The sequence below is a fragment of the Pan paniscus genome, chromosome 4 (assembly GCF_029289425.2).
Source record: "Pan paniscus chromosome 4, NHGRI_mPanPan1-v2.0_pri, whole genome shotgun sequence".
Lineage (NCBI taxonomy): Eukaryota > Metazoa > Chordata > Mammalia > Primates > Hominidae > Pan > Pan paniscus.
In genome coordinates this window covers 127,096,181-127,115,411 of record NC_073253.2, presented here as the reverse complement: position 1 = coordinate 127,115,411, position 19,231 = coordinate 127,096,181, and the positions used below count along the sequence as shown (strand labels likewise).

The 19,231-nt window shown below is 40.4% G+C and overlaps 1 protein-coding gene across 4 annotated transcripts in view; it reads left to right on the top strand.

Annotated features, from left to right (window-relative positions):
* Window positions 1-535: 535 nt before the first annotated feature.
* The window catches only part of FNIP1 (folliculin interacting protein 1), a 148,672-nt gene continuing 129,976 nt past the window's right edge, over window positions 536-19,231 (top strand). For all 4 annotated transcript variants that reach the window (XM_003829326.5, XM_003829325.5, XM_063604216.1 and 1 more), the window contains exon 1: window positions 536-766. In XM_003829326.5, coding sequence (XP_003829374.1) covers window positions 675-766 — 92 coding nt within the window. In that variant the 5' untranslated portion in view covers window positions 536-674. The remainder of the gene's footprint in view (window positions 767-19,231) is intronic.

Sequence of the window (19,231 nt, the reverse complement as noted above, 5' to 3'; positions counted from 1 at the left end):
CTCTCGCGGGCCGGCGCAGCCTTCTAAGGGCGGTCCTGGGGTCCTGGGCTCAAAGTCCAGCCTTGGCCGCGGCCCCACGGGTACTCTTGTGGGCCTTCCGTGCTCCAGGAGCCGCCAGACTCTGCCCGGCGCGGAATGGAGGTGTGAAGCCGCAGAAACTAGGGAGGGGCTGACAAGGAAGACTCGGTTGCCCGTGGTTCCCTACGCAACTCTGTGGGTGCGGGAAGTCGAAGGCTTCTGCACTCCAAGGCTCCTGGCACCGTCCCCGCGCCACCCCGGCGTACCCTCTGATGGTCGCTGACAGCTTCACAGGGGAGGATCGAGACTGAGCCTGCTCCCGCTACACATCCCTAGCCACCTTCCAGTCCTGTCCTCTCGGCTCACGCCCCGCCCCGTGAGCTGCCACGTGACGGGACCCGCCAGTGAGCCTATGGGAGGCAGCTCCGCCCCACGCCCCCACCTTGCCCCTTGCTCCGCGCGCCGCCACGTGATGCGGCCCCCCTCCAGCCAATGAGTGCCGGCCTTGCCTCGCGCCCCGCCCCGCGCGCCGTGGCCGTTTGAAGTGACTAATTTCTGTCATATGACTGAGGCGCCCATGGGGGTGGCGGGGCGGCTGTAGGAGCAGGGGCCTAGCAAGCGCCCAGCGGAGCGACCCCTGCCTGGCCGTGGCTAGCATGGCCCCTACGCTGTTCCAGAAGCTCTTCAGCAAGAGGACAGGGCTGGGCGCGCCTGGCCGCGACGCCCGGGACCCAGATTGCGGGTTCAGGTAGGGCGCTGTGGGGCGGGGGTCGCGGAGCCGATGGCCTTGTGGGCTCCGGGCTCCAGGGGTGTTGGGGCCTTCGGTGTTCCGACCCGAGCGGAAGCGCCGCGCCGAGACCAGCATCTGGTCCTCGGTGGGGTGGAGCCGGCTGTGGGCTCGCGCCGAAGGGTTGGAGCGAGGTCCTACCTTTTATTTTACCCCACCCGCCTCGCCGTTGCCCCTTCCCCCTCCTCCCGTCGGTTTGTTTACGACCTGCCCCCAGCCACGCGCGACTCTGCTCCTCCGGACCTAGCACCGCGGCCTGAGACTTTGGGTCCACACGCCTTCCTGGCACCGAGTAGAGTTGGGCGCGGGCTGGATTGGACCTCAGCCGCCGTACTCCGGGCCGCGAAGTTCTCCCCTCCTCCCCGTGACCAGTTGTCCTCCGGGCGCTGCGTTCCAGCTCCGTTGGCGTTGTGGAGAGAGCGGCACGTTTGGCCAAGCTTCTGAGTTGAGAGAAGGCTGGAGGAGCGAGTAGGCAGCGTGCCGTTCTTTCAGGTTTCTTGGACGCTAAAATTGGAGGTGTGCAGTAACCGGACCGAGCGACCTTAATGTTATCGAAGGAGAAATGTGAAACTTGAGTTTAGGGTTACTGCCGAAGGAAGACCAAATTGAATGAAATCTGGCCTTGGAATTGGCTGTAGATTCTTCCTTCTCAGAATTGTTACTGAAAAGGAGTCTTAAAAATTGAAAATGTTAGCAGAGCATTTTGTAGTGTTACAGGCTTTGTTAATTTTTCATTGTAGTACCTGTTGCTGGCAGAGTAACTTTTCAGAATTGTAAGATTTGATATAAACCTGAATTCAAGGTAAAATTTAGTCGTTAAACTGCACCTGAGGAGATTATGTCCAAACAGCCTTTATAAGTATTGCAATGTGGAAACTTGCAAATATAACTAGGCTAAATGTCAAATACCACACGTTTTAAACTTGGTAGGATAGCAAAGAGCCCAGTTGTACAACAGTAGTAGAAACAAAAAATAAAATAAAATAAAACAAAAAATAAAATAAAAATAAAAAAAAGAGAATCTGTCAAATTTTGGAACAGGCGAAGTTGCCACACTGGTTTAAGAAATTTTGCTATTCTTAAAATTATTCACTCTCTCTTGCTAATGCAGGTCTCATCAGGAAAAATTCAGTAAATGCATATGGAATTGAAGAGGTTTTTCTACGTATCTGTCTTTTCCCCTGAAAAATAAATGTGTCATGCTCATCTGTCTCTCTTTAAACATTTCTTTAGTGTTTTTCCTTTGAAAAATGAAAGTGCAGGTTAGATAATACTACATTGAGCCATCTAGTAACTCAAGCGACAATAGGAAACAGGTTCCGATAGGATATTTAAAAGGTGGCATTTGAATAGACAACTGCTTTCTATTTCTGGACAAAGATTGACTTTGGGTACGTAGGTTTACAAGGCTCTCAAGTCACTCATATGAAAAAACATTTTCACGTCTGGTTTTCAAAAATGTAAAGTCTACTATATAGTTGCGTAATACTATTTTACAGTTACCAAAGAACTTTCTCATCAGTTATCTTATTTGATGTTTCACAGCAATCTTACGAGATAGAGCAAGTAGCAGTGCAGATAACTATATACTTTTGCCAGTGGAAGTAAGAATTATCTGTAAGCCCAATAACTGCAGTACATTATGGAATCGCTCACTTTAAAAATAAGACTTGTGCATGTGAGAAATGAAAACTGATGAAACAGAATAGGCATATCTGAAGGAAAAAAAAACCATTCTGGTTAATGTCACGTAGCTAATGACTTACAGATCTAATCAACCCAGGGTTTTTTAAAAACTATTTCATTGAGCTATAATTTATACACAATAAAGTATAAATACATTATAAGCATACATCGTATACAGTTGTGTACCCACCACCCCCATGAAGTTTTAGAACACTTCCATCACCCAAAAAGTTCCCTCATGCTCTGTTGTAGCCTAACTCCTCCTCACCCGTGGCAGTCACTGATACTTTCTGTCATAGTCTTGTGTCTGTCTTGTTTGTTGCATTTATTAGTTCCTTTTTTTCTCACTCTGTCAACAGGCTGTAGTACAGTGGCGTGACCACGCTTAATACACCGTCAACCTCCTGGGCTCAAGGGATCCTCTCACCTTGGCCTCCCAAAGTTCTGGGCTTACAGGGATGAGCCACCACACTCAGCCAGTTCCTTCAATTTTATCACTGAATGGTATTCCATTGTATGGCTATACCATGATTTGTTTATTCACCCACTAGTTGGAGGACATTTTTTTTTCCAGATTTGGGCTATTATGAATAATGCTGCTGTTAATGTTTGTGTATAAATCTTTGTGTGGACATATATTTTCTTTTCTCTTGGATAGAAATCTAGGAGTGGGGTTGCAGAGTCATGTGCTAAGTGTTGTGTTTAACTTTAAAAAAAAATTGTCAGACTTTTCCAAAATAGTTGTACCATTTTGTATTCTCAGTAGCAATGCATGAAGGTTACAGGTTCTTCACAATCTCTTCAATATTGATATTGTTATTTTTGTTTTTTTAATTAAAAATTTTTATTGTAAAAAAGATGTGAAATTTACTTTTTTTTTTTTTTTTAGATGGAGTCTCACTTGTTGTTGCTCAGGCTAGAGTGCATTGATACAATCAAGGCTCATTGCAGCCTTGACCTCCTGGGCTCTAGTAATCCTCTCACCTCAGCCTCCTGAGTAGCCTCCTAAGTATCCTCCCACCTTGGCCTCCCAAAGTGCTGTAATTACAGGCATGAGCCACCATGCCTGGCTGAAATTTACTGTCTTAATCGTTTTTTTATTCTTTTGATTATAGCCATTCTAGTGGTATCTTGTGGTTTTAATTTGCATTTCCCGAAGATCATATTCAGCATCTTTTTATATAACCCAGGTTTTTGAGTAGACTAACATTTAGTTTTCATTCTAGTATACCATGCTTTCATTGCTGGAATCCTTTTTTGGGTGTTTTGTTTTGTTCTAGTCAGCCTAAATTGTTAAATCAGGCTTGGGCGTAGTTAGCCATTGGCAACTAACTGTAGCTCAGTCCCTAAGAGGCAGTTCCTAGAGTAACCAGTATACAAAGCTTAGTATTTGTAAGCCACAGCAGGACTCTAGAATAGGAGAGACTTCCGATAAAGAAGCTTTAGGAACCTTTCTGTATTGTCTTTTATGGTTACCCCATTGGAAGAGATGGCCAGGAAATACCCCCTTCCCTTGTCTTCACTCTAAGGTCTCTTACCATATCGATTTCTATGTGCTTATCTAAGATTCTTGAGCTGGAGATGAGTTTGAAAAATATTATGGGGAGTGTATTTTTTCAGTCATTTATAGAATTGAGACAGTAATTTGTTTTCTCCATTTCAAGAATTTGGGAGAAAAGGCTGTTTCTAGTAGAAGATATTGCTTTATGTTCTCTCCATTTTCTTCCAGTGGAAGTAAAAAGTATAAGCCCAATAACTATAGTACATATAAAAGTGATTATTTTGGGCTGGGTTTGGTGGCTTATACTTGTAATCCCAGCACTTTGGGAGGCCATGGCGGGAGGAGTGCTTGAGCCCAGGAGTTCAAGACCAGCCAGGGCAACATGGCAAAACCCCTGTCTCTACAAAAAATATAAAAAATTAGCCATGTGTGGCAGCATGCACCTGTAGTCCTAGCTACTCAGGATGCTGAGGTGGGAGGTTGCTTAGCCTGGGAGGTTAAGGCTGCAGTGATGAGCCATGATTGCGCCACTGCACTAGTCTAGCCTGGGCAACAGAGTGAAATCCTGTCTCAAAAAAAAAAGATTGTTTTAAATAAAATTCCTGAAAACTAATTTGGCAAAGAAGGTTGTTTTGAAGTGAAATGTTTGTAGGGCATAATTAATGTTTTGTTAAATAATGTCTGGATTTTTGTTATACAGGTTGAGTATCCTTTACCTGAAATGCCTGGTTCTAGAAGTGTTTTGGATTGTGGAATTTTTTGGATTTTTGAATACTTGCATACGCATAATGTGTTTTTTCAGAGGTGGGGCCTAAGTCTAAACATAAAATTCATTTTTATTTCATACATACCTTGTACACATAGCAGCACATAATTTATACAATACTTTTTAATGATTTTGTGCCCAAAGTGTCGACTGCATTTTGACTCCTCACATGAAGTCAGATGTGAAGTTTTCCACTGTGGCGTCTTGTCAGTGATCAAAAAAATTTTGGACTAGAGATGCTCATCCTGTATCCCAAATATATGAACATTTATTCTGATTCTTTATATCAGGGATTCTTAAGGTACTCAGCCTTTTAACTGGTCTTTCTGTGATCACTCTTGCCTTTTTCCAAACTACCCTCAGTATGTCACTTTTTAAAAAGTGCCAATTGTGGCTGGGCACGGTGGCTCATGCCTGTAATCCCAGCACTTTGGGAGGCCGAGGCAGGTGGATCACCTGAGGTCAGGAGTTCCAGACCAGCCTGGCCAATGTGGTGAAACCCCATCTCTACTAAAAATACAAGAATCAGCTGGGTGTGGTGGCGGGCGCCTGTAATCCCAGCTACTCAGGAGGCTGAGGCAGGAGAATCGCTTGAACCCGGGAGGTGGAGGTTGCAGTGAGCTGAGATCGCGCCATTGCACTCCACCCTGGGCAACAAGAGTGAAACTCCGTCTCAAAAAAAAAAAAAAAAAAAGTGCCAGTTATGATCATAAACAGCAGACAAAATGAGACAAAATGATGTATAGAATTTAATATCTTCATAACAGGTTTATTTTAAGGATTCAGAGATAAGTCACGTAAAGAACTTAATGTGGTGCTTAGCACATGGCTTTCAGAAACCAGAAGTAGTTGTTACTGTTATATAAGTCTTGTGTAAAAACCACTTAGTTTGGGCCCAGACTATTAAAGGATGGCTTTTGCCCATTCTACATAGTATGGCTTTTGCTAATTTGCTAGCCTTGACTTTTTTTTTTCTTTCCATAATGACATTTTTTAAAAAAGCCACTATAGTATTATTGTTAATAGAATTAACAGAAATTCCTTAATAAAAGCCATTCTTAGTCCATATTCCAATTTTGTGTCATCTCAATATGTCTTTTTATGGTAGTTTTGTTTGAATCAGTCTTAAGAGTCTGTATATTGCATTTGCAGTTAGGCAGCTTAAGTAAATTTTATTCTATAACAGCCCTCCCCCACTTAAATGTGAAATTCCCCACATTCTGTGTTTGGCTTTTCCAGTCTTATGGTTTCCCAGCAATATGTGGTTTAAAAAGCCCCTTCAGGCAATTCTGATGCTCAGGTTTGCTGTAAGTTTGCTATAACCTATTTCTCTATTTCTTGTCTTTCCTGAAAACTTGAAGTTCGATTTAGATATTTTATCATATTTAGGTTCCCTTTTTTTCAATAAAATTATTTTGTAGATGTTGTGTACTTCCTATTCATCAAAGTTACCTACCTGGTTGCCCCACTTGTAGTGATTTCAGGTGGTATCAGCCTTATTCTTCTATTACATAATTTGCCCTTTAACTAATGATTTTAGCATTCTTTGTTGATCATTGCCTGAATTCATTATTTTGTTAGAGTTTGCAAAATGGTGATATCCTGATTCTCTAATTTTTTATGCATTTATTTGCTGGAATAACTTTTATCAACTATTTGGTTACTCCTTGCTACAGAAAAGGGAGCATAAAAGATGATTTCCCTTTGTCATTTTCCAGAGTAATTGGTAATGAGCTGTTCACTGCAGGTTTTTTGTTTTAATTATCATCTTAAAAGATTATCATGAGCTATTGGATTTTAGTGTGTTTTAATCCACTCCTGTCAAATTGTCTCATATTTGGCCAATGGAAGCCTTTTTAGGTTGACTTCTGTTTCTTTTTGACATGACCTCATTAATCTTTGATAACTTCTTGCTTTCTTCTGGCCTATGTCTTAATCTACACTCCTCCTTCTAAGAGTTTATCACCTTGGATTTATTTTAGATTCTGGAATGTGCCAAGCTGTACTGCTCCCTGTTCTTGACATAGTCCCTTATACCTTTTTGTTTGGCTTTTTGTAGTGATCATCTGGGCTTATTCTAATTACTCCTTCCTCCAGGAAGCCTTTTCTGATTTCTTCCAGACTAGAGTAGGTCTGACTGTAGCTTTGTTTCATAGCTTATTGCATGTCCTTCTGTGACATCTGTCATAGTTGTCATTGTCCATGTCTCTCTTCTTTGCTTACTTGAGCCTTTTCTTCAGTGTTAAGCATCAAGATTTGTTTTATAGTCAGAACTCTGTAAATTCACGTAATGGGTTGTGTATGGGGAATAGATGCCTAGGTTTTTGGCTGGAACAACTAAGTAGGTGCCTTTTTTTTTTTTTTTTTTAAGACAGGTTCTTGCTCTGTCGCCCAGGCAGGAGAGCAGTGGTGCGATCTTGGGTCACTGCAACCTCCGCCTCCTGGGCTTAAGCCGTCTCCCCACCTCAGCCTCCCGAATAGCTGGGACTGCAAGGTGTGGGCCATCATGGCTAGCTAATTTTTTATTTTTTGTAGACACGGGGTTTCGCCATGTTGCCCAGGCCGGTATAGAGGCTGATCTTAAACACGCTATCAAAAATAGCCACCTTCTCCCCATTTTCTGTCAGAACACACACTTTATATCCATTATAGCTCTTTTAATAATTTATTATAATTTGTCTCCCCCAAGTTCACATTGTTGTGCCAGTGGACAGCACAGTGCCTGAGCATATGCTGAGGAAATATTTGTAGAATGAATAAATGAAATAACAATTTTAAGGGCAGAGGGAGAGGGTCAAAAGTTCTGTTTTGGATATTTGGTCTGGTTTTAATTGTCATTGAGATACCCACGTAGAGATGACAGTTTAATAAAGTCAGTCTGGAGTTCACAGTAGAGATTGGGATTGCAGATACGAGTTTGTGTGTATGGTTAGTATTAAAACTACAGAATGGATGAGATCATCTAGGAAAAGGGTGTAGATAGAGAAGTGGAAAGGACGGAGGGCTTCGCCCTGAGGATGTGTTAAAATACACAGATCTGAGAGAGGAAGATATACCAAGAAGATAGATAGGGAAAAGCCAGGGATGTGTGGTGTTAGGGAAGCCAAGAAAAGAAAGTGTTTAAAAAATGATAGAGTGAGTGATAAATTGTTTGTATACTGGTTGCTGACAGGTCTCGTGAAATGAGAAACAGAAAAGTGTCCATTATATTAGTCAAGATGGAGGAAATTGGTGACCTTGATGGTTTTTTGGTAGGGAGGATAAATGTTTGGGGGGAAAAGTGAGATAGATGTGGAGTAAATGTGAGGAAATGGCCCCACTACTTAACTTTCTATTATTTCTATAGGAGAAATAATCTGTAGTGCCGAGTTATTTTTTCACTTTCAGTGTTCTGATTTTATGTCACATTTTGAGCTTCTGAAGTTCTTAAAAGCTAGCTTCATAATATTACCAACAATTTTAAGAATCATGTTTCAGAAGTTTTGTTTTTTAAATGGGATTTTTAAAAATTTGTCATACCCACAAGAATTTTTATTTTACTTAATTTATTTTAAGTATATGTATTTTTAATTGATTGGATTATACACGTCCCAGCCTCTTGTAACCACTATTCTACTCTACTTCTATGAGATCAACTTTTTTAGTTTCTAAATGTGAGTGAGGACATGTGGTATTTGTCTTTCTGTGCCTAATTTCACTTAGCATCATGTCCTCCAGGCTCATCCATATTGCCGCAGATAATAGAATTTCATTCTTTTTAATGGCTGAATAATATTCCATTGTGTATATATACGACATTTTCTTTATCCATTCATCTGTTGATGGACACTTAGGTTGATTGCATATCTTGGCTAGTGTAAATACTGTTGCAGTAAATATGAGTGTGCAGATATTTCTTTGACATACTAATTTTCTTTCTTTTGGATATATATTCAGTAGACAGATTGCTGGATCATATGGTAGTTTAATTTCACAGTAAGAAGTGCAAATATTATAATTTTGGTTGTTAATTTTATCTGCTTTTTCATCCCTAAGTAGTGGAATTAGATTTGTTTTTTAAACTGGGTTTATTGAAAAAAAGAGAAAAATACAGCTTTAAAGTGTAGTTTATGAAACTTGGATATCACTTCCTTTTTTTTTTTTTTTTTGAGACAGAGTCTGTCACCTAGGCTGGAGTGCAGTGGCACAATCCCGGCTCACTGCAACCTCTGCCTCCCGGGTTCAAGCAATTCTTATGCCTCAGCCTCCCGAGTAGCTGGGATTACAGGCATGTGCCACCACGCCCCAAAATTTTTGTATTTGTATTTATTTATTTATTTATTTTAATTTTTGTATTTTTAGTAGAGATGGGAGTTTCACCATGTTGGCCAGGCTGATCTCAAACGCCTGACCTCAGGTGATCTGCCCTTCTTGGCCTCCCACAGTGCTGGGATTACAGGCGTGAGCTACTGCACCTGGCCTTGGATCTCACTTCTTACTAATACAATAATTATCTTAAATCCTATTGATTTTAAACTTGCTTAAAATAACTTCCCATGTAAAACATAAGATAACCTCTTTTATTTTAAAGGAGTCCTAATCTACTCTCTCTTGATTTTGTTTCGTTTCTGGGACCACCATTCTCTTAGTCTACCAAGTTGAAAATCAGAGATCATTATTTATTCCTCCTAGTCTTTGATTGCCATATTTGCTCATTTGTTAAGTCCTGTTGATTGAGATTCTTCAGTAGCTTCAGTTCTTTTTCATTTTCCACTGTCATCACCTTATACAAACCGTTGATGCCTTTCTTGAAACTTTGCCATTACTTTCCCACTTCTTGTGTGTTCTGTGTTCCCCTCCACACCATACTACTACTTTTTCAGCAGGAAGACAGGGTCTCACTGTGTCACCCAGGCTTGAGTTGGAGTCAGTGGCGCAATCCTAGCTCACTGCAGCCTCAAACTTCACTTCGAGCAGTGGTCCCACGTTGGCCTCTCAAAGTGTTGGGATTACAGGTGTGAGCTGCTGCACCTGGCCCCACACTGTTCTTCTAAATTGATTTTCCTAGATCATAATTCTAATCAAAACACTCAGAAGTCTTGACTCCTCATTAAGCAATGAGGATTGATCTGTGCTGCACACTGTTTTATGTGCTTTACACCTATTAACGCATTTAATTCTCACAATAGCTTTATAAAGAGGTCTGATTATCCCTGTTTCATTGATGAGGAAACAGGCACAGAGAAATTAAGTATCTTACCCCATGTCACATGGCTATTAAGTGATGAAATTAAGATTTGAACTTAGATGTTTAAGTTCTAGAGCCTTTGTTCTTAACCAAGTTCAAAGTCCTCAGTTTGGCTTATCAGCCTTTTATCAAGTTGTAGCTGGTGTGATGGACTTGATGAGTTCTGATCCATGCCCCAGTACTGCGGGGTGTCTGTGTGTGTGCTTGCATCTCTTAATTCTGAAATCAGACCACTTGGTTTTCAAACTCGAGTTCTCACACTTAATTGCTGAGTCCTCAGGCTTCATTCTCTTTTGTCATTAGGTAATGCTAGAAGCAGTGCTTCTTGATCTGTTACTCATACCACTCTGCCTAGGAGACAAGACTCTGTACTCCAAGATTTTCAGCAAAAGTCCTAAACTCGGTGCTGTTTATATCACCCTTGAACTTATTCATGGTCATCATGACCTGATTGGCTTAGGCATAGACTACCTATTTTGGTTACTGTGGCAAGGGGAATGGAGTTGCTCTGATTGTGGTAGTACATCTGGAGCTAGTAGTGAGGTCAGTCTCCCACAAAATGCTGGTTGAAGAGGGGGAAGTAGATACTGAAGAGATAGTCCCAGTATTTATTATACCTACCTTCTGATAGTTGTTTTGAGGATTAAATGGCATAGTAGGTACTCAGATGTTAGAATTTCTTCCCACATCCCCTGCTTTAGTTCAGTATGTGCTGTTATAACAGAATACCAGAGACTGAGTAATGTATAAAGAAAAGAAATTTATTAGGCTCATAGTTCTGGAGGCTAAGAAGTCTGAGAGCGTGGTGCTGGCAGCTGGTGATCCCGTGGAAAAAGGCATCACATGGGCAAGAGAGAATGCGGATGAGAGCAAGGGGGGGCTGAACTCACTTTTATAACAAACCCACTCTCGAGATAATGACCTTAATTCATTCATGAGGGCAGAGCCCTCATAACCTAATCACCTCTTAATAGTCTCACCTCTCAAAATTGTTGCATTGAGGATTCAGTCTCTGACATGTGAACTTCGGGGACACATTCAAACTATAGCACTCTAATCCCCCAATTTCTCCTTTCCAGCCTTCATTTTAGTTTGTCCTCTAGTGGTAGCCTCTAATTAGGACCATTTGATGTTTCTTGAGAATAATCTGTTTCATGTGTTTGCAAACTGCTTGGAATACTTTGGATGTGACATATTTTACAGCTCCAATAGAACCCATGTTTTTCCTGTATTTCTTCATTGTGGCAGATACTTGCTTGTGTTTTAATTGCATTTTTATATATCTATATTAATACTTCACTAGATTGTAAGTTCTATAAGGGCACAGCCTTTGTCTAACTTAGTGCTGTACTTCTGGTATCCAGCTCAAAGAAGGCATTCAATAAATATTTGATGAATGAACAAATGAATAAAAATAGTCACTGAACTGAAAAAGTTCTAATTCATTTAACAAAGATGCTTCTGTTTTGTGTTGCTTGCCTAAAGTTATTCATTCAATGAGCAATTTAAGCAGATTTTTCTTTGACATCATTGTTTATCAATTTAAAGGAAAATTTTATTTATTTTGATTTTTTTAAACATTGCAAGGGTGGCCTCATTTTCCAGAATAAGTTTCCAGAATAAGTTTTGGAATCGGTTATGACTCCCATAAATAAGGATTTTGTATGTATTTTGATTAATTTCTAGTTACTTTAGAATATAAAACACAAACTGCACATTTGTAAAAAATAGACATTATTTGTGAATAATTTAAATATTAAAAAATAAATATTTTCAAAGAAACAAGGTCTCACTTTGCTGCCCAGGCTGGGCTTAAACTCCTGGGCTCAAGCTATCTTCCTGCTTCAGCCTCCCAAGTAGCTGAGACTACAAGTGTACACCACTGCACCCGGCTAATATTTTAAATTTTTTTTAACGAAATGCCTGAACATTTTTTAAAGATTACATAGTAAAGCCCCATGTTAATGTACCATCTGTGACACGATCAGTTCCAGTCATGGAACTCCTGACTGGCTAAGTGGTGAAGCTCGTTACTTGTTAATTTTTTTGTTTTTTTTTTTTTTTGAGACGGAGTCTCTGTTGCCCAGGCTGGAGTGCAGTGATGCAATCTTGGCTCACTGCAACCTCCGCCTCCCGGGTTCAAGTGATTCTCCTGCCTCAGCCTCCTGAGTAGCTGGGATTACAGGCGCCTGCCATCACGCCCGGCCAATTTTTGTATTTTTAGTAGCGGCGGGGTTTCACCATGTTGGGCAGGCTGGTCTTGAACTCCTGACCTCAAGCAGTCCACCTGCCTCAACCTCCCAGAGTGCTGGGATTACAGGCGTGAGCCACTGTGCCCGGCCTACTTGTTAAAATCTGACTCAAAATATTATGTGTTGAATTTTGCCCTGCCCAATAGCATTATAGCAGAAATTTACTTATGATAGTAGTTCCCTGTCCCACCGTGCCTCAAACCCAGTCCTGATCTTAGAGGCAAACTGCTTTTTCAATTACTTTTGCTGTTGTTTTTTTTTGAGTATTTACTTTAATATTTTTGTTTTTATTATTATTTTTTTGAGAGACAGTCTCACTCTGTCGCCCAGGCTGGAGTGCAGTGGCGTGGTCATGGCTCAGTGCAGCCTCGATCATCTGGGCTCAAGTGATCTTCCCACCCCAGCCTCCCAAGTAGCTGAGACCACAGGCAAGAGCTACCATGCCCAGCTAATTTTTATTTTTTGTAGAGATGGGGGGGTCTTACTTTGTTGCCCAGGCTGGTCTCGAACTCCTGGGCTCAAACAGTCCTCCCATTTTGGCCTCCCAAAGTGTTGAAATTACAGGTGTGAGCCACTACATCCAGCCTTCTTTTATAGTTTCAAACAAATTAAATATACTGTTTATTATTGATTTATTTATTATTTCCTGATAATTAAAGATTTAGGTCTTTAACACATACACACATACATACCCTTCTCCTTCATTCTTTCAATATTAGAATTTTTGGTTGAATGATCAAAATTAACTGTATTGTTGTATCGTAAATGTCTGTTCACTGATGAGCTAAGTGTATTTTATGTTTTCTTTCCTTTTGAAGGTAATTGCTGAATTTTTGTGTTTCGTTTTCTTTGAAATCGTTAGTATTTCTATATCCTTCAACGGCTCCATAAAACCTCTAAAAGCAATTTATCTCTTAGTCAATTATCTGACAGATAATTGATCAGTTCATATTGTTTCCTCCTGGATATGTCCTTTTTTGGAACCTTCCAGCCCTCTCTGGCTCCAGTCTGGACTGCTGGCCCTGTAGGTATGCTCCCTAGTGTTGTCAGGAGGCTTCCTTTGTCTTGTCTTGGGAATTACTTTGCCCTTTTGTTTTTCCTTCTTTTTTTTTTTTGTTGGGGGCAGATTACCCATTGACTGGCTTCCATGGCTTCTTCCTCTTTGGATTATTCCTGTGTTTCAGTGGACCATATCTATCCAGGAGATTCCTGAGAATGAAAGGGTGGGAGATAAATTTTTGAGACTGCAAGTCTGAAAATGTCTTTGTTCTATCTTTATGCTTGGTTGGCAGTCTGCTAAGTACACAATTCTAGATTGAGATTCATTTTAAGTCAGTAATTTGAAGGCATTGCCCTATTGTCTTGAGCTTCCAGTATTGCAGCTGAGAAGTCAAAAGCCATAACTGACCCCCAAGAAGCTTTTTGGGGGTTTTCTTGATTTTTCTCTTTACCTTCATTCTGAAATTTCAGTGATGTACCTCATGATTTTGTTTATTTTTGTTTTTTAATTCATTTGCTGATATTTGATGGGGCTTTTAATCTGGAGACATTTTAGTTCTAAGGAATTTTCTCACATGATTTCTTAGATTGCATCACTTCTTTTTAGAACTTTAGATCCTCCAGGGACAGTCTCCCGTATTGATCTTTCAAATTTCTTGTTTTTGTTTTGTTTTGTTTTGTTTTTTCCTCTCCTAATTTCTGACTTAGTTTTCCATTCTACTTCTAGGAGATTTCATTTTTTGGGGGGTGAAGTGTCTATTTTTATGTCAGTTATCATGTTTTTAGTTTCCAAGAGCTCATTCTTATGCCTTTTCATAATTCTCTTTTTTCAGATCTGTTTTTCAACCTCTTTCTCTGAAGTCCTAATGACCGTGAGTCTGGTATTTCTTTGACAGTTTCTGAAGAGAATACACCTGTTCTGTGTAAAGGATGGAGTTAGGAAAGGGAACTTCATAGTATATAAGCATACACAGGTGATATTGCATGTTCAATTCTAGGCCAGTAAATATTGCCAAAAAGTAAGCTACACAAATTTTTTGGTTTCCTAGTGCATATAAAAGTTACATTTACACTACGCTGTAGTCTGTTAAGTGTGTAGTAGCATTATGTCTTAAAAAACAACGTGTACCTAACCTTAATCTAGAAATACTTAAGAAACGGACCAGGCGCGGTGGCTCACACCTGTAATCCCAGCACGTCGGGAGGCCGAGGCGGACGGATCACTTGAGGTCAGGAGTTCGAGACTAGCCTGGCCAACATGGTGAAACCACCACGCCTGGCCTAGCCTCCACTTCTAATTCTAATTCTCTTGCTATTTCCACCACATCTACAGTTACTTCCTTCATTGAAGTGTTGAACCCCTCAAAGTCATTCATAATGGTTGACTTCAGCTTCTTCCAAACTCCTGTTAATATTGGTATTTTCACCTCTTCCCATGAATCATGGATATTCTTAAATGGCATCTGGAATGATGAATCCTTTCCATAAGGCTTTCTTTCCCTCCCTCCTTGCCTCCCTCCCTCCCTCCCTTCCTCCCTTCCTTCCTTTCTCTTTTTCTTTCTTTTTTATTTCTTCATTGAGACAGAGTCTAGCCCTGTTGTTCAAGTTGAAGTGCAGTGGTGTAATCTTGGCTCACTGTAACCTCTGCCTCGCAGGCTCAAGCCTCCCACCTCAGCCTCCTGAGTAGCTGAGACTACAGGTACTGCCACACCCGGCCAATTTTTGTGCGTGTTTGGTTTTTTTTTTTTTTTTTTTGGTAGAGTCGAGGTTTCACTGCGTTGCCAAGGTTGGTCTCGAACTCCTGGGCTCAAGAGATCCTCCCGTCTCAGCCTCCCAAGGTACTGGGATTGCAGGTGTGAGCCACAGTGCCTGGCCTCCAGAAGGTTTTCAATTTTATTTTCCCAGATCTATCAGAAGAATCACTTATTTATGGCAGCTATAGCCTTACAGAATGTATTTCTTTTCCTTCTTTTTATTTTTCTTTTTTTAAGAGACAGAGTCTCCATGTCGCCTAGGCTGGAATGCAGTGGTGTGATCCTAGCTTATTGCAGCCTTGAACTCCTGGGCTTAAGTGATCCTCCCACCTCAGCTTTCCAAGTGTCTAGTGCTATAGGTGTTTGCCACGATGCCTGGCTAATTTTTTTGGTTTTACATAAGGTCTTGCTATGTTGTGGAGGCTGGGCTTGAACTCCTGGCCTCAAGCAGTCTTCCCACCTTGGCCTCCCAAAGTGTTGGGATTTACAGTCATGAGCCACCACACCTGGCCCTAAAATGTATTTCTTTTTTTTTCTTTTTCCTAAAATGTATTTCTTAATTAGTAAGACTTGAAAGTCAGAATTACTCCTTGATCCATAGGCTGCAGAATGGACGTTGTGTTAGCAGGCATGATAACAACGTTAATCTCCTTGTACATCACCATTGGAGCTCTTTGGTGACAAGACGCATTGTCAATGAGTAGTAATATTTTGAAAGGAATCTTTTTTTCTGAGCGGTAGGTCTCAACAGTGGGCTTAAAATACTCAGTTAAACCATGCTGTCAGCAGATGTGCTGTCATCCAGACTTTGTTGTTCATCTATAGATTAGGCAAAGTAAATTTAGCATCATTCTTAAAGGCTGTAGGATTTTCGGAATGGCAAATGAGCTTTGGCTTCAACTTAAAGTCACTAGCTGCATTAGCCCCTAACAGGAGAGTCAGCCTGTCCTTTAAAGCTTGGAAGCCAGGCATTGATTTTTCCTGTCTGGCTATGGAAGTCCTAGATGGCATCTTCTTCTGATATAAATAGGCTGTTTTGTCTACACTGATAATCTGTTATTTAGTGTAGTCAGTGTCATCAGTTATCTTCGCTAGATCTTCTGGGTAATTTGCCTTTTTACCTTGTAATTTTATGTTAATGGAGATGGCTTCTTTCCTTAAACCTCATGAACTAACCTATGCTACTTTCAAACTTCTCACCTCTCTCAGACTTCATAGAGTTGAGAGAGTTAGGGCCTTGCCCTGGATTAGGCTTTGGCTTAAGGGACGATTGTGACTGGTTTGATCTTCCATCCAGACCGTTCAAATTTTGTTCCTATCAGCAATAAGGCTGTTTCACTTTCTTACCATTTTTTTATTCACTGGGGTAGCACTTCTGATTTCCTCTAAGAACTTTTCCTTTGCATTCACAACATGGCTAACTGGTGCAAGAGGCCTGTCTTTTGGCCTGTCTCAGCCTTCCTTACTATGCTTGATCATTTCTAGCTTTTGATTTACAGTGAGAGATGTGCAACTCTTTCTTTCACTGGAACACTTAGAGGCCATTGTGGGGTTATTAATTGGCCTAATTTCCATATGGTATGTCTCAGGGAATAGGGAGGCTCCAGGAAAGGGGGAGAGATGAGGAATGGTTGATGGAGCAGTCAGAACACACACAACACTTACCAATTAAGTTTGCTGTCTTATATGGGCACAGTTCCTGGTGCCCCCAAAACAATTACAATAGTAACATCAAAGATCACTGATCACAGATCACCATAATAGGTAAAATAATAATGAAAAAGTTTGAAATATTTTTAGAATTACCAAAATGTGACACAGAGACAAAAAGTGGCATGTTCTGTTGGAAAATGGAACCAACACAGAGTTGCCAAAAACCTTCAATTTGTAAAAAAAAATAAAAATAAAAATAAAAAAAGCGGTATCTGCAAAGTGCAATAAAGCGGAGTTCAATAAAATGAGATGCCTACATAGACTTCTGTTCTGTGCCTTTTTCCTCCATTCTTGAAGGTACCTTATGCTTCCAGGGACTTTGCTTCTCTGGGTTCTGAGATGAATCCTGTGGTTGCTCATTGACACTCCCATATATAGACATTTAGGATGTAGTTACTTGTGTTTTTGAAAATTCATTTGCAAGATTTGCTAGTTTTCATCTTTCAAATATTTATTGAAGTCTCTACATTTGATATTTTCCTGTCATATTCTCTTTGTCTTAAAGATACATACATATATTTCATTTACTGTCATTTTAGTGGGCTTTGAATGTGTCAGTGTCCCTTGCTTACATGGATTTCCTGAAAAATTTTAAAGCTTTTATTATTATTATTATTATTTTTTGCTAGAGACAGGGTGTCACCATGTTGCCCAGGCTGGTCTCAAAACTGCTGGGCTCAAGGGATCCACTCATCTCGGCCTCCCAAAGTACTGGGATTATAGACGTGAGCCCTGCACCCATCCCTAAAGCATTTTATTATAAAAAATTTCTAACAAAAATGTAAAGAGCATGCTCTAACATCTGCCATTACCCAGATTTCACATTTATCAACATTTCTGGTTTTTTGTTTCATTTTTCCCCCACCTTATTTTAAATATTAATACTATTACTGTTTTTTTGGTTGGTACTGTATTTTAAAACAAATTGTAGACATCCTATCATTTCTTTTTCTTTTCTTTTCTTTTTTTTTTTTTGAGACAGAATCTCACTCTGTTGCCCAGGCTGGAGTGCAGTGGTGTGATCTTGGCTCACTGCAAGCTCTGCCTCCCAGGTTCAAGCGATTCTCCTGCCTCAGCCTCCTGAGTAGCTGGGACTACAGGCGCACGCCGCCATGCCTGGCTAATTTTTGTATTTTTTTTTTTAACTAGAGGTGGGGTTTCACCATGTTGGCCAGGATGGTCTCGATCTCCTGACCTTGTGGTCCACCCACCTTGGCCTCCCAAAGTGCTGGGATTACAGGCGTAAGCCACCATGCCCCGCCACATCTTATCATTTCATGTATACATCCTTGAATATGAATCTTGAAACAATTACTAATAGATCTAAAAGTGAGCAGTGATTCTTTGATATTTAATACTCAGTCCATGTTCAGTTTTCCTTGATTGTCTCAGAAATGACTTTTTAGAGTTGGATGTTTGAAATAGGATCCCAAAGTTCACATACTTATTTGTCTATAGAATGTTCCATATTTTGGATTTGGGTCTGATTTCTTCCTCACAGTATACTTTACCTTGTTCCTCTGTCTACATTACTTTCTTAAAATTGAGAGTTAGATCTAGAGGCTTGATTAGATTCAGAGTCAGGTTTTGTTTGTTTGTTTCCCAAGACAATGTCATAGGTGGTGGTATGTTGTTTTTTTTGTTTTTGTTTTTGAGAGGGGGGGTCTTGCTTTGTTGCCCAGGCTAATCTTGAACTCCCAGGCTCAAGCAATCCTGCAGCCTGGGCCCCCCAAAGTGTTGGGATTACAAGCGTGAGCCAAAAAAACAGAAAGTACCAGAAAGCACAGAACCTCAGGTTGTCACATTTCTAGTGGTGCTAAGATGGATCAGTAGGTTTATGGGGTGTCAACCTGATCCTGCCATTATAGGGTTGCCTATCAACCATTCACCTCATGGTTTTAGCATCCATTGGTGATGATTACAGTAATTATTATTTCAGTGATGCTCAAACTTTAGCATTCATCAGAATCACCTGGAGGACTAGCAAAAACTTAGAATGTTGGACCCCACCCCCAGGAATTTGTATTTCGAATAAGTTTTTAATTAGTGCTAATGTTGTTAGTGTAGGGACCACACTTTGAGAACCACAATATGATATCATTAGTGGTTGCAAAATAATGATTTGATAGTTTGCATTTCTTCTGAAATAAGTTTTTTCAGTAAAGATAGTATATATGTTTTATTTACCAATTTTCAAAATAATGATTCAGTGTTCTAGCAACTTTCAAAGGTGACCAGTGAACTTTTTTTGGTTGATATTTCCTTTTGTTTTTTTAGTATTTGATTCAGTCTATTGCAGTCATGATATGTTTTTGTGAATCATCTTTGGCTGGTGGGAGCCTTTTAGATGGGCACCTATTTTCTTCTCACATTACCTTAGTAGTTTTTTTCGGGCACCAAAGTGTGTTATTCCAAGCATGTTTTTACGACAGGACCATTTTTCCCAGCGATTCCAGTTCCTTTTGGTAGGAACAGCATTTAGTATCACACTGTATTCTAGAGATCTTCATTGTCACTGGTCATCATTA